This window comes from Puma concolor, chromosome C1 (assembly GCF_028749965.1).
Source record: "Puma concolor isolate L17-30 chromosome C1, mPumCon1.1.hap2, whole genome shotgun sequence".
In the NCBI taxonomy this organism is placed as follows: domain Eukaryota; kingdom Metazoa; phylum Chordata; class Mammalia; order Carnivora; family Felidae; genus Puma; species Puma concolor.
The window spans coordinates 36275886-36291520 of NC_141674.1; the positions used below are offsets into that span (position 1 = coordinate 36275886).

At 39.9% G+C, this 15635-nt stretch overlaps 1 protein-coding gene and 1 long non-coding RNA gene across 6 annotated transcripts in view; one reads left to right on the forward strand and one right to left on the reverse strand.

The window, feature by feature from the left end:
* The window catches only part of IPP (intracisternal A particle-promoted polypeptide), a 42833-nt gene extending 32129 nt beyond the window's left edge, over positions 1 to 10704 (reverse strand). For 4 of the 5 annotated variants that reach the window (XM_025926659.2, XM_086716826.1, XM_086716827.1 and 1 more), the window contains exons 1-3: positions 10033 to 10540; positions 6308 to 6649; positions 1062 to 1493 (exon numbers count right to left, since the gene is read on the reverse strand). In XM_025926659.2, coding sequence (XP_025782444.1) covers positions 1062 to 1493; positions 6308 to 6599 — 724 coding nt within the window. In that variant the 5' untranslated portion in view covers positions 6600 to 6649; positions 10033 to 10540. The other variant, XM_086716825.1, reaches the window with a different exon arrangement.
* Positions 10654 to 13128, forward strand: LOC147577985 (uncharacterized). The gene is made up of 2 exons (XR_015254673.1): positions 10654 to 11505; positions 12895 to 13128. It is a non-coding gene; the product is annotated as an uncharacterized LOC147577985 (long non-coding RNA).
* Positions 13129 to 15635: the final 2507 nt, after the last annotated feature.

Below are 15635 nucleotides of genomic sequence, written 5' to 3' on the forward strand. Positions count from 1 at the left end.
ATGCCTGGGTGGCTCAGGTCACGGTTTTTGAGTTTGAGTCCTACATTAGGCTCTCCACGCTCAGTGCCAAGTCCGCTTTGGATCCTCTGTCTCCTTCTCTGCCTCTCCCCCACTTGTACTCTTTCAAAAATAAACAAACATTAATAAATAAATAAATAAATAAATAAATAAATAAATAAATAAATTTAAATATGAGGTGCCTGGCTGGTTCAGTCAGTGGGCAGGTAACTTTTAATACTAAGGTTGTGGGCTCAAGCTCCACATTGGGTGTAGAGAGTACTTAAAAATAAAATCTTAATTAATGAATAATTTAAATACATATTATCATTCTTCTAATATAACAATTTAAACTATTTTATACTATGATGAAAAGTATTTTCAAAGTTTCATACCTAAAGATAATTCAAAGGCTACTTAGAAGCTATGATACTGTATCAATATAAAATTCATTTTTATTATTTTTTTAAATGTTTATTTATTTACTTAGAGAGAGAGAGAGAGCATAAGCAGGGGAGGGGTAGAGAATGGGAGACAGAATCCCAAGCAGGTTCCACAGGGAGCCCAACTCAGGGCTCAATCCCACAAACCATGAGATCATGACCTGAACCAAAATCAAGAGTCGGACAATTAACTGACTGAGCCACCCAGGAGTGAATATAAAATTAATTTTATAAAGAGAAGACTTACAGGATTTATTGAGTTTGGGTTTTGTTTTTAGCATATGCATTCTCCTCAAATGACAGGTTTTGCTGAATTTATCTTACACTGAAATATAATCAGTATTACCAAAAACAGCAGTGGTATTTTAGCTCTGTCACTGATTTTATTTATACCTCTAATCTCCCTTAGTATTTAATCTCGAGAAAGGTATGTAAAGGTTTGATTAAAATAATGGCTACAAATACTGAATACCACTATCCACAAAACACAAAAGTTGTATCTTGCATATAGTAATCATTCAATAAATGTCTGCTATTGGACTGAAAAATGAAAACATTATCACATTTCAACAGAAAAAGCCACTGGATATTGACTCATTTGACAAGCAACAAAAAAATTACCTTCAATATACTTTAAAAGCCTCTGAGGAGGTAATAAAGGGAATCGAATTGGTTCTAGCACTTCCACCACATATTTTCTTCTTTTTCCCAGATCCTTCAGAATCCATTGCATTGCAGCTAAGAAGACCTGATATTCATCCTCAATACTAAGCTCTTCGCTTCGCAAAATTTTGATCAGTTGATCTTTTGTAAGTGCCAGGAACTCTTCCCCACTATGAACCTCCAAGAAATGGACATGAATGTAGTTTTCTGTGAATTCCAAAAGATCATGGCAGGCAATTTGCTCAGAGAACTGAAAGATCCCAATGCAGTTCAGTGGATCAATTTGTCCTTTCAGAAATTCACAGCAAAGATTAACAACTTCAGTCAACTGTAGCATGTCTGCTGCAACAATCAACTCCTGGACATTATTCACGCCTATGTTCACTATACCTAGGGAAGTAGGGAGACAAATTAACCAAAAAATAAAACAAACATTTGACTAATGGTCAAAAAGCATTATTTATTTAATATAATTTAATATATTAACTGATAGCTTAGTGTTCGCAGAGTTGATAGATGCTAAATAAAAAGCAACAGGGTGCCTGGGTGGCTCAGTTGGTTAAGCATCTGACTTCAGCTCAGATCATGGTCTCAGAGCAGCTCAGAGCCTGGAGCCTGCTTCGGATTCTGTACCTCCCTCTCTCTCTGCCCCTTCCCTGCTCGCACTCTTTCTCACTCTCAATCTCTCTCTCTCTCTCAAAAATAAATAAACCTTAAAAATAAACTTTTTAAAATAATTTTAAAAAAAAGCAACAAAGGACTTGTGGGAAGAGCAGAAAACTAAATGATGATAATTAACATTTATGGAACACTTACAATGGATAGACACATTAATTGTTTTAGACATTCATTTAACTGTCACCACAACCCCATATAATAGATATTATTTTTTTCTTTTTCTATCAAAATAGAATCAAAAACTTTAAATAATTTGTCACCAAGTCACATGATCAAGTGATTGGGGTAAGGATTGCTATCAAAGTCCATGCTTTTAACATAAGGCTGTTTAACATAATGCATCTAACATTTACTAAGGCACTGAGGTGAGTAACGCAGGGTCTCCATCTTCAATTATGATAAAGTGCCATACAAACATTAATTTTTAATACTAGGTGTAATCAGGAGTCTATACCATATGAGAAGTTTTAAATACTTAACATTTAGTAACTATGTATACCACTCTCTTTCTAGATGGCTTCACTTTCATATATTTACATATGTGACTTTGAGAGAATACCAAATAGTCAATTATATTTAGAAGGGGAAAAAAAAAAACACTAATTCTCCTACCTGATAAGGATAAACTCTCAATTCAATCTTATACTTGCCCTTCATCCCCTTTATGATATTCACTCCACTAAACTATTTATCTAAAGTTTGTATTCCCAATAAGATTTATAAAGTCTGTTGGGGGGAAGGTTTGTCCCTTCTGTATTCTCAATGCCTAGCATCCACAGGTGTTCAAAAAATTTGTCTTAAATAAATGAATGGCTAAAGAGATTATGGTAAGAGGAAGAATATGGCTTGTTGAATGCAAACGGGGATTTCTGAAAGTATAAGAAATGGAATCCACCATGGGAGCAAATGGTAGTGGCTGCAGAGAAAATGGAGGTAAGACTTAGTTGAACGAAATGAGAATTCACTACAAATTTGGACAAGGTAAGATTATGGGTTGTGATCTATGAAGACTGAATGACTGTTACTGGATAAAGCCAAGAGTTACTTGAGAGCAATACAAAGAATGCCCTATAACTTAATAAGGCTTTATAGCTTACAAAAAGCACTTTTACATTTATTAAAATTTATCTCATTTAACCTTCACATGAATTATGAAATGCTATCCCCACTTAACAGCTAAGGAAAATGAGGTTCTCACAAGCTGATTTCAAATTTGTAAGTACCTAACTGCACTATCTATAAAGCTCTGTGAAGGCAGAGGCTCTGCCTATCTGGTGTACTATCATATCCCAAGTGCTTAGCTCACAAAAAGTATTCATGTGGAGCGCCTGGCTGGTTCAGTCAGTAGAGCATACAACTCTTGATCTCAGGGGTTGTGAGTTCAAGCTCCACATTGGGCATAGAGCTTACCTTTAAAAAAGTATTCATAAATATCTGTTGAAAGAATGAATGATTGACTAAAGAAATGGAAATGCCTTGTATCAAATAGCTAATTAGTGACAGAACTAGATCACAAACCCAGGTTATTTGATTTTAAGTGAAGTATATAAAAATCTAATGTGAGAAAAAACTGTTAAGATCTGTTAGAACTGGGAATGGTTAATAAAGAATGTATAGATAGGGGCACCTGGGTGGCTCAGTCGGTTGAGCATCCGACTTCTGCTCAGATCATGATCTCACGGTTTGTGGGTTCAAGCCCCGCGTCAGGCTCTGTGCTGACAGCTCAGAGCTTCAGATATTCAGATACTGTGTCTCCCTCTCTCTCTCCCCTGATCACACTCTGTCTCTCTCTCAAAAATAAATAAGGATTAAAAAAAAAAAAAGAAGAAGAATGTATAGATAAATCCAAAGGAGAGATCAATAGAATAACAGGTTTTGCTGTGCCCACATCCCCCCAAAAGGAAATGCTATTGCAGTGAAAGAACATGTTTTTTAAGAACAAATTATATCAAAGACTGCAAAGTTCTCCGTCCAATAAATACTCAATATCCATTTTCTTTTCATCCTTTACTAAGAGAACCTTGATTTTGCTGTGGGCGGTAATTGTGCTCTGCTGCAAATTACATTTCTTAGTCTCCCTTACAGATAGGGATGAGTTATTTACTATTTGGCCAATGGGATATATGCAGCAGTTACTGGGTAGGGCTAACAGAAAAAGTTAAAAAGAGCATAGACTTAGCTAGCAGGCCCTTCTGCCTTTTCCCCTTCCTCCTTCCACTGGCTGGAGTTCAGCCTTACGAGATTAGAAGCTACAAGCCATAGATGGTAGAGCGAAATGTTGGGAAAATAATAGGATGCTAATGACATCATGAAACCACCCTACCATCCTTGGAATGCCTACTATGAATTCACTTTTGTGGAAAAATAAATTTCTATCTTGTTAAGCCACTTTATATCTTCTACTAGTAGCCAAATGCTATTCTTAACTATTTTAACCTTAAATTTCAGTATTCTAGAATGTTGTTTCTCCCAAATATGCTCAGTACTATTTATTTCTCTGGGTTTTGCTACTTTTTTTTTTTTTTAATTTTTTTTTTTCAACATTTATTTTTGGGACAGAGAGAGAGCATGAACGGGGGAGGGGCAGAGAGAGAGGGAGACACAGAATCGGAAACAGGCTCCAGGCTCTGAGCCATCAGCCCAGAGCCCGACGCGGGGCTCGAACTCCCGGACCGCGAGATCGTGACCTGGATGAAGTCGGACGCTTAACCGACTGCGCCACCCAGGCGCCCCATGCTAGTTTTTTTTTAAATGTTTTATTTATTCTTGAGAGAGAGAGAGAGAGACAGAGCATGAGCGAGGGAGGGGCAGAGAGAGAGTGGGACACAGAATCCAAAGCAGGCTCCAGACTCCAAGCTGTCAGTACAGAGCTTGACGCGGGGCTCGAACCCACAAGTGGTGAGATCATGACCTGAGCCAAAGTCAGATGTTCAACCGACTGAGCCACACAGGCGCCCCTGGGTTTTACTACTTTTTATCTATTTGATGGAAGTGCTAATAACCAACAATATGATGATAGTACCGGGAACATTGTCTTTCAATAAGTATCTCTTGTTGCTACCCTTAAACAGAGGCAGAATAGACACTTTGCAGTATTGCTTCTGTTTTTATGTAGTTCACTAATTCCATCAGATTAATCTGTGTTAATTTACATTTTGGAAATAAAAGAAGCAGGGGCATTTATGAAACAGTTTTCAGCTCACACAAATCATTTAGAAAAGGTAAAAAAAAATCCTTCAACGCTAATTTGTACATTAGCCAACAGACAGGGCTGCATTAAAGATAGTAATTTTTAGGGGCGCCTGGGTGGCTCAGTCGGTTGAGCGTCCGACTTCAGCTCAGGTCCTGATCTTGCGGTCTGTGAGTTGGAGCCCCACGTTGGGCTCTGTGCTGACAGCTGGGAACCTGGAGCCTGCTTCACATTCTGTGTCTCCCTCTCTCTCTGCCTCTCCCTCACTCATGCTGTCTCTCTCTGTCTCAGAAATAAACATTAAAAAAAAAATTTTTTTTAAAGATAGTTTTTATAATCTCCAATTTAAGAGTTATTTTCTGATATCTTCCAAAAAGCAATATGAAGAACACAAAGAAATGACCTTTTGTCATTTTCCAGGCTTAAATACCATGCGTTAAATAAACAATATTTTATCAGATCACATAATTATCTCCCATCAAGTAGTTCTTTAAGCATGATGACCAAACACAGTCTTTATTTTCAAACATGTTTTCTAATTATAAAATATATATTCACCACAGAAAAAAACCTTAAGGCATAAAAGTATAAAAATGAAAATGACACATTTTCCCACAGACATACACTGTATTAACACTTTAGTGCATTTCTTTTTAATCTTTTTCCCATGTATATTTGTTACCTATCATATAAAACTTAAACTTCATAGTTTTTGTGTGCATTTTCTAATGTCATTAAAACTCTTCAAAAACATTTTAAAAATAAAAGTTTTAAATAAAATGTATACATGCTGATTGTAAATCAGAAAAAAAACAGAAGAAGAGGGGAAAATAAGGATCATCCATATTCCATCATCCAGAGATAAATACTTATCAACACTCTGGTCTTTTTCCTGTGCGCAAATACAAATAATTTTTTCCTTTATAAAACTAGAGAAGTATTTATATCCAATTTTTTTTTCATTTTATATATTGTAAACACTCTTCCATAATATAATTGAAAAATCTAAAAAATATTCCATGATATATACATGTGCCATGATTTATTTAATCATATATCCTGAGGGACAATTAGATTATATTCAATTATATATTATTGTAAATAATGCTACAATAAACATCCTGGTACGTAAACATTTGCCTGCAGCACTAATTGATTACTTATGATTCCTAGAAAAGGAATACTGGGTCAAAAGATAGAAACCTTTCAAACACTGATGATAGCGTATTGTTAAATTACTTTCCATATAAATTGTATCAACTTATTTATATTCCCATTGCAATACCTGAGTGATTACACCACTCTTCACTCAAAGCTAAAGGCTCACTTGACATACCTGTATATATGAAATCTAGAAGTATTTGAAAGATTCCAGCTTCAATTCCTAGAATCTGTACAACATCTTTTGAGGACTCTTTCATTCCTCCAGTAAACAAAGCTGCAAAGTAAGGGCTACTGGCAGCCAACACCAGCCGATGAACTTTAAAAGTTTCCTTCCCAACTTGCAGCTGCACATCACAGAAATGCTCTCCATTCCTCATTTTATTGATCTGGGCCAAGATGAGTTGGGCATGTTTATCCGATGAAAAAGGACTATCACCAGCCTTGGGACAGTCCTCATTAGCCATGATGATGACAGATTAATTAAAAGAACTGTTGCCCATAATCTGGTCCTATCCTGAAAAACAAAATAGGAGACCAGACAACGTATTTTTGTGCTTAACATGTCTTCTATTCATACACATATCAAACATTGACCATGTTCAAGAAGCTTATAATCTAGTTAGGGACATAAAACGCACATGTGGGGCGCCTGGGTGGCGCAGTCGGTTAAGCGTCCGACTTCAGCCAGGTCACGATCTCGTGGTCCGGGAGTTCGAGCCCCGCGTCAGGCTCTGGGTTGATGGCTCGGAGCCTGGAGCCTGTTTCCGATTCTGTGTCTCCCTCTCTCTCTGCCCCTCCCCCGTTCATGCTCTGTCTCTCTCTGTCCCACAAATAAATAAACGTTGAAAAAAAAAATTAAAAAAAAAAAAACACATGAAACAAATAAGGACTAAACTATGTGATACTTTCTTAATAGGGTTTCAATAAGTAATGGGGCCTAAAATAATTGGAGGACGCTTTAGAGCAGAAATAGGACCTGAGAGGGGTGCCTCGGTGGCTCAGTCAGGTAAGTGTCCGACTTTGACACAGGTCATGATCTCATGGTCCGTGGGTTCAAGACCTGCATTGGGCTCTGTGCTGACAGCTCAGAGCCTGGACCCTGCTTCGGATTCTGCGTCTCCCTCTCTCTTTGCCCCTCCTCCACTAACACTCTGTCTCTCAAAAATAAATAAACGTTAAAAAAAAAAAAAAGGGGCGCCTGGGTGGCTCAGTCGGTTGAGCATCGGACTTCAGCTCAGGTCACGATCTCGCGGTCCGTGAGTTCGAGCCCCGCGTCAGGCTCTGGGCTGATGGCTCAGAGCCTGGAGCCTGTTTCCAATTCTATGTCTCCCTCTCTCTGCCCCTCCCCTGTTCATGCTCTGTCTCTCTCTGTCCCAAAAATAAATAAACGTTGAAAAAAAAATTAAAAAAAAAAAAAATAAATAAATAAATAAAAAAGAAAGAAATGGGACCTGAACGATAAAGATTAACATATGAAGAGAGGAAATAAGCCCTTCTGGGTGAAGTAAAGAAAATAAGGCACAAAGGCATAAGTTTTTGTATACTGTAGTAAGGGAAGAACATACTCTAGTCAGAACAAATTTTCAAAAACCAATTGTGGGAGTGCCTCAGTTGGTTGAGCAACCGATTTCGCTGCTGTCATCGCCAAGTCCTCTTTGGATCCTCTGGCTACCTCTCTCTGCCCCTCCCCTGCTCATGCTCTAGCTGTCAAAAAATAAACACTAAAAAAAAAAAAAAGTGATCAGGCCAACTGTTTACTTATAATCCTTCAATTTACACATTTCTCTGAGCACACAAAGCCCTTCAAATCTCACCTCTACCTGTCCAGTCCTATTTCCCATACTCCTATTTGAACTTAATACCCCAACAAAACCTAACAATTTGCAGTTCTCTAAAAGTGTCTCTTTCAAGGCATCCTTCCTCACCTTTTCCTTTTGGATCTTTGCTATAATTCAAGACTCTGTTCAAACATAATTTCCTGCAGAACCATCCCTGTTCCTCTCTCCTCTGGATTTGGTGCTCACCCTAAGCTTACCTATTTTACAGCCTATATCACACTTTACCTTGTCAGATACTACCACCTTACTCCCTATAGATACATATGTTCTCTGAAAGCTCCCTGAAAGACAGTCCCTTAAAGGGACAGACTATCTTTCATAGCAGTAGCGCCAGTATCTAACATACATGAGGTTTTCAACTGTGTATGAAATGAATGAATACAATGAGAAATAACAATAGCTTAGGTTGTTTTTATTTAACTATGATAATTATTCCACACATTCTGCCAATTGTAATTCTCACAATAATTAAGAGTCTAGAAGAAAAGATACTTTTATTTGAGGGGTGCCTGAGTGGCTGAGTCGGTTGGGCATCCGACTTCAGCTCAGGTCATGATCTCACCACTCATGAATTCAAGCCCTGCATCAGGCTCTGTGCTGACAGCTCAGAGCCTGGAGCCTGCTTCAGATTGTGTCTCCCTCTCTCTCCGCTCCTCCCCTGCTCACGCTCTCTCTCTCTCTCTCAAAAATAAACATTAAAAAAAAATTTAAAAAAATAAGATACTGTTATTTGAAGTGAGAGATAAAGGGGCACCTGGGTGGCTTAGTTGGTTGGGCATCTGACATTGGCTCAGGCCATGATCTCACAGCATGAGTTCGGGCCTGGCGTTGGGCTCTGTGCTGACAGCTCGAAGCATGGAGCCTGCTTCAGATTCTGTGTCTCTTTCTCTCTCTGCCTCTCCCCACCTCACATTCTCTCTCTCTCTCTCTCAAAAATAAATAAACATCAAAAAAAATTTTTTTTGAAGTGAGAGAGAAGGAAACTGAAAAAGTTTCCCAAGGACACAGTGTTAGTATAACAATACTCTCAATATTTGAATCTAAGTCTTTTTACTCTAAATTCTGGCCTTTTCCCACCATATCACATGCACAGGAATTACTAGGCCAGGTTATAGAGAAAAAAAGCTTTGAAACTCAAGTGCAGAAATGTAGACATGAGCCTTTATAGGCTCAAGAGTAAACATGACAACAATCATGTTTCAGAACTGTTATATGAACCTTCCAAGGGATGAACTGAGAGGCAGCAAAGTCCTTGAAAACAGCTTTACAGCTTCAATAATGAGAATCAAGGGATAAATCCAACTTACTTTTTGAATAAAGAAGCCTACTGAGATTCAGTAATATAAGACATCTGGAGATGAAGCACAGGGGAAATCTAAGATGACTAAGGTTTTGTAATTTAGGCACCAAAGGGAATTAGTAATAAGACTGACAGAAAGGTGTGGGCTGATGTTAGAAAAAAAAGTGGTTAAGTTTATAGCAATCAGTCAAATTTATCAAAGTAAAACTAAGCTGATTATCATGATTATCCAGGAATTCAGAAATTTGATTAAGAGGTTCCAAGTCAGCTGCTAAAACTTCACATCAGCATTTACAGAATGTCAACATATTACATTTAGCTGGCATATAAAAGCAAACAGTGCATTTGTCTCTACATAGAAATTTGACCTGCAGATATTATTAAACATGACATGGCTGTTAGGCTTTTTTTTTTTGCTTTAGATTTCTTCCAGTCAGCAGATTTTGGACCCCAGTGGCTTAATTACAAGGTATCTTCCTCTGACCCCAACTTCAAGGCATCAAGCACTGCCACTGAGCTAAAATGCTGCCCCCTGCTACAAAAAAAAAAAAAAAAAAAAAAAAAAAAAAGGGGGTTCACTGAATACCCATCCACTCTGGTAGCCGACAGCAGAAATTCTAATATTACCATGCTTCTTAGTAACTGCTGATACTACCCCACTGCCAGTGAAGAACTTCATTCCAAACGGCAGCACACGCGTACTTCCAAAAGGAAAGCACATGAACTCCGGGAAACTGCATATGGAGGTAAAGGACGTACCTCAAGAAACCAAACCACGAAAGGCAGATAATTAGATGGAGATGCTCGGAAGTAAAGAAGACCTGTCTGGTGGCCTTGACTTCATTGCTGAGAGCATGAAGCTTAAGCTCCTTAAGCAAAGGGTGTCAGAAAAAGCAAGCGTCAAAAAAACGAGGCTCTTTGTGTGTTTGAATTGGGGACCTGGAGAGTCACAGCTACCGCGACACTACAAGCAGATAAACACTGGGCACTACCTAAATGGCGGGTAAGGCAACTGAGACTTGTCTGGGGCTAGCGGACAGGCTAGGGGCCTGAGGATTCCCCGGTGGGGGCGGGGAAAGGAGAGGCAGAAGCGGAGCGGACCAGACCTAACGAAAGGTGAGGGCGAAAACATTTCGATTATCAGAGGCACGCCTGAGCTGCATGAGGAACCGGTTCCAGAGGCTCCCCTCCTTAGGGGTCCCAAGAGCTGTGAGAGCCGAAGAGGACATTCCCAACCCTGTCATGGTCGCACCCGGACGCAGGCCGTTCTTACCCGCCTCTTCCCCTTCCCGCCGGCGCCTGCTCAGGCTCTGCGCGCGCAGTAGCTACCGGCGCCAGCGCCGGCGCGGAGAGGGCGGGGGGAAACAGCAGGGCCGAAGAGACAGAGGTGACTGGGAAGTGCGGTCAGCGCAGAGCTGGAGGCGAGGCCAGGCCCACTGGAGGGTGCCTCTCGCCGGGTCTGCGCGTGCGCAGTGTTTTTCCGCTCGCGAGTAGCGGCGGCTCCAGGGACAACGGGGCTCTGGCCTAGGGTGGGTGCTGGATTCCCCGCTGGCGAACTGCCCTGCTGCAAGCCCAAGCTCCTGCGTATTGGCGCTGGCCCTCTCGACAGTGCCATTTCACCTACTCTCCATCCTTGTGGCGTCCCACACGTACAGCAAACCTCAGTGTTAAGGAAGGACTGAGACAACCCTCCCTGCCCCCAACCCCCCACCCACACGCTGTGCTTCTCTTTTTTTTAATTGAGATGTAATTGATATATAACATCATATTAGTTTCATGTGTACAACATGATACGGTATTTCTATCTTCTCTTTATTCTTTACCATTCACTCAAATCATTTTCTAAGTTTGCCTCTTTGAGCCGGGCATTGTAGATGGATGCCTACTTTGAGGGGAGAACTCAAAACATCTAGTTCTTTTCACGGTTGAACCTCACAATATGTTACATTAGTGAAAGTCAATCTTCTCTTTTTTTTTTCTTTTTAGGATTTATTTATTTTTGAGAGCGCGCAAGCAGGGAGAGGGCAGAGAGAGAGGTAGACAGAAGATCTGAAGCGGGCTCTGTGCTGACAGCAGCAAGTACAATGTGGGGTTTGAACTCACGTAATCATGTCCTGAGCGGAAACCAAGAGTCGTCGCTCAACCGACTCAGCCACCCAGGTGACTCTGAAAGTCATTCTTAAAAGCCCCAGAAAACTTGTTCAGATCATGCCAATGTACTAAAGGCCCCAGGTAAGTTTGTGGCTGAGGTCAACTGTTTGCTGAGAGTCCTCCTGCTAACTTTTTTTCTGTTTTTACTGAGAAAAACTGAGAAAGAAAGGGAAAGGAGACATGAGCGTGAGCTTCATTTATTCATTGATTCAACCAAAAATTTTTTTTAATTCAATCAATACTTAATGAGTGCCAACAATTGGCCACTTTAGGTTGTGCTGATATAGCAGTGAACAAAAAAATGACCTGTTCTTGTGGGATTACATTCTGATTGAGGAGGCAGAAAATCAACAAATAAGTGAATAAATATATGATATATCAGGAGATGATAAGTGTTACGAAGAGTATAAAGAAGGATAAGAGGATAGAGTGACATACTGGAGAAGGGGTACTATTCTAGACAATGTGGTCAGGGAAAACTTTCCTAAGAAGGTAACATTTGAGTAGGGGCCTGAATGGAGAGAGGGAACCATGTAAAAGAGAATTCTAGACAGAAAAATAGGGGCGCTTGGGTGGCTCAGTCAGTTAAGCGCCCAACTCTTGGTTTCGGCTCAGGTCATGATCTCACAGTTGTGTGAGTTCCAGCCCCACGTTGGGCTCTGTGCTGATAGCTTGGAAACTGGGATTCTCTCTCTCCCTTGCTCTCTGCCCCTCCCCCACTCGCACTGTCACTGTCTCTCTCAAAATAAATACATAAACCTTAAAAAAAAAAAAAGGTAAATGCAGGGCACCTGGCTGGCTCAGTCAGTAGAGCATATGACTCTTAATCTCAGGGTTATGTGTTTAAGCCCCACTTTGGGGGTAGAGTTTACCTAATAAGAATAAATAAATAAAAAGAAAAGTACATGAAACCTTCCTATGGTGAGAGTATGCTTAGGATATTTAAGAAACAGCAAAGAATTGGGGCACCTGGGTAGTTCAGTCAGTTAAGTGACTGACTCTTGTTTCTGCTCAGGTCATGATCTCGAGGTTTGTGGGTTTGAGCCCCTCATTGGGCTCTGCACTGACAGTGTAGAGCCTGATTGAGATTTTCTCTCTCTTCCTCTCTCTCTGCCTCTCTCTCTCTCAAAATACATCTTAAAAACTTAAAAAAAAAAAAAAGAAAAACAGCAAGGAAGCCATTGTTACTGGAGAAATATTAGCAAGGGAGAAGTCTTAGGGTATGAAGGCAGACAGGTAGCTAAGAGCAGTATCACTTAGTGTCTTTTATACAGGAAGAGCTTTGGCTTTTTTTCTGGGTGAAATAGCTATGCTGTTGAATGTGTTTTTGTTGTTATTTGTTTTGTTTTCCAAATGACAAATGTCTCTCACACATTTATGCATATAAAAATCTAGTCAACTGAGTATTTACCCAAAGAATTCAAAACCACTAATTTATTCACTTTTTTTTTCTTTCATTTTTTGAGGTAGGCTCCACACCCAGTGCAGAGCCCAATGCAGGGCTTGGACTCATGATCCTGAAATCAAGACCTGACCTAAGATCAAGAGTCAGACACTTACCCAACTGAGCCACCCAGGCATCCCTTGAAAACACTAATTTGAAAAGATATATGCACCCCTATGTTTACTGAAACATTATTTACAATAGCCAAATTATGGAAGCAACCCAAGTTGCTTATAATTAATAAATTATATAATATATAATTCTGCTTATTAATTAAAATTGAAATATATAATGGAGTATTATTCAGCTGTAAAAAAGAATGAAGTCTTGCCATTTGCAACAGCATGAATGGATCTAGAGGGTATAATGCTAAGTGAAATAAGTCAGACAAAGATAAATGCCATATGAGTATACTCACATATGGAATTTAAGAAACAAAGCAAACAAAAAAAAAGATGAGCCAGAAAACAGACTCTTAACTATAGAGCACAGAGGGTTACCAGAGGGGAGGTGGGTGGGGGAAAGAATTAAATAGGTGATGATTAAGGAGTGCATATGTTGTGGTGAGCACAGAGTGTTATATGCAAGTGTTGAATCACTATATTGTATGCTTGAAACTAAGATAATACTGTATGTTAGCTAACTGGAATGTAAAAACACCCAGTCAAATTGAGTTCAGTCTTTTGAATCCTTAAAGAACTAGGTGTGTTCCCGAGATCAGATTGTTGAGCAAACAATTGTTGAGCAAACTTTAGGGCCAGTTTGTCTCTCTAGTTTAGGCACTCTTCTCTCATGCCCTGATCTCTCACCCTTTCCTAGTATGTTGGTTGTAAACATACATGATACAAGTAAAATATGTATGTAAGCCTACATAAACAAGTCCTTATGTCATTTGTGTCTCCAGCTAACCCTGAGACCAGGACATCTGGATTTGGAGAGCAACTGAGCAAGCAAATTGTAAGATTGGGTGGATGTGGTCATTGTGTGATGTGGAATTTCAGCAGTTCTAAATGGTTGAAGTAGAGTGGAGAAGAACAGTCATGATTCACCTGCTGTTGATAAATGTTTAAAACTAACATTTTTTAAAGTCGAGTTTATTGAGGTATAATTTACATAGAGTAAAATTTATCCTTTTTGTATATACACTTCTGAGTTCTTTTTTTTAAGTTTATTTTAAGAGAGTGAGTGGGGGGGGGGGCAAAGAAAGAGGGGGACAGAGGATCTGAAGCTGGTTCTTCAAGGACAGCAGAGAGCCCAATGCGGGGCTCAAAACTGCAAACTGCAAGATCATGACCTGACCTGAAGTCAGATGCTCAACCATCTGAGCCACCCAGGCACCCCAGCAGTTCTGAGTTTTGACAAATGCATTGTGTTAGTCCAGGTTATCCATAAAGCAGATGCCAATATAAGATTAAACATGCAAGGATTTGGGGGGAGGGGCAACACATAGTAGAAATGAGGAGAGAGCCAAGAAAGGCTAGGAGAACTATCTGATCACAATGCAAGCCTGATCCAGAGTGCGCAAAAGAAGGAGAAAGGTTCCATTCCTTGAATTCTAGAAGTCTAAAGAAAGATCAACAGGCAAGGATTTTGGGAATCTTTGAGCTAAAACTGACCTTCAGAGAAACTTTCGCAATGGACCCGCCTTAATATTCCCAAGTCATTGTCTGGGAATAGACCATTGAAATGTAGCATTGGTTCAAATAGGATGATGAATTTCTGGACCCAGCCGGTAATGCCCTTGATCAGTTATGCTTCCTGAAGTTGAAAGTCTGCCAGGCACATTCAGATGGCATTGGAAGTATAAAGTCATGCAGCCTACCACAATCAAGATATAAATTATTTCTATTACTCGATAAAGTAATGTCACTTTTGAGGACTTATTTTCTAACCACAATATTTTCATTATCTTCAAAGACCTTCTGCAATTTGCTTGGTAAACTTTTAGGATCAATTATCATAGTCAATCTTAACAGCTTAATATATGGCTTCCATTAATAACTGAATTCATGGGACACCTGGGTGGCTCAGTCAGTTAAGCATCTGACTTCAGCTCAGGTCATGATCTTGCAGTTCCTGAGTTGAAGCCTTGCGTTGGGCTCTGTGCTGACGGCTCAGAGCCTGGAGCCTGCTTCAGATTCTGTGTCTCCCCCTTTCTCTGCCCCTCCACCACTTGCGCGTGTGCGTGCTCTCTCTCTCAAAAAATAAAAACTAAAAGAAAAAAATTTTTTTTTTAAAAAAAATTTTTTTTTCAATGTTTATTTATTTTTGGGACAGAGAGAGACAGAGCGTGAACGGGGGAGGGGCAGAGAGAGAGGGAGACACAGAATCGGAAACAGGCTCCAGGCTCTGAGCCATCAGCCCAGAGCCCGACGCGGGGCTCGAACTCACGGACCGCGAGATCGTGACCTGGCTGAAGTCGGCCGCTTAACCGACTGTGCCACCCAGGCGCCCAAAAATTTTTAAATAAATAACTGAATTCATCATGCCAAAGAGAGAACTTTTCACTCCCAGTGGGCAGTTCAAGGATCAGAATCTTTGGGGCACCTGGCTGGCTCAGTTAGTAGAGCATGCCACTCTTGATCTCAGGGTAGCAAGTTTTAAGCCCCATGTTGGACCTAGAGCTTACTTAAAAATAAATAACAGACAAATAAATAACAAAATAAATAAAATTTAAAAACAAAAAGAGAAGTGCAGTTGTGAGCCATTATCAGCCAATACCCGTATCAGCCTAGTAAAGAAGATCTGGGCAGGACATCTACTATGC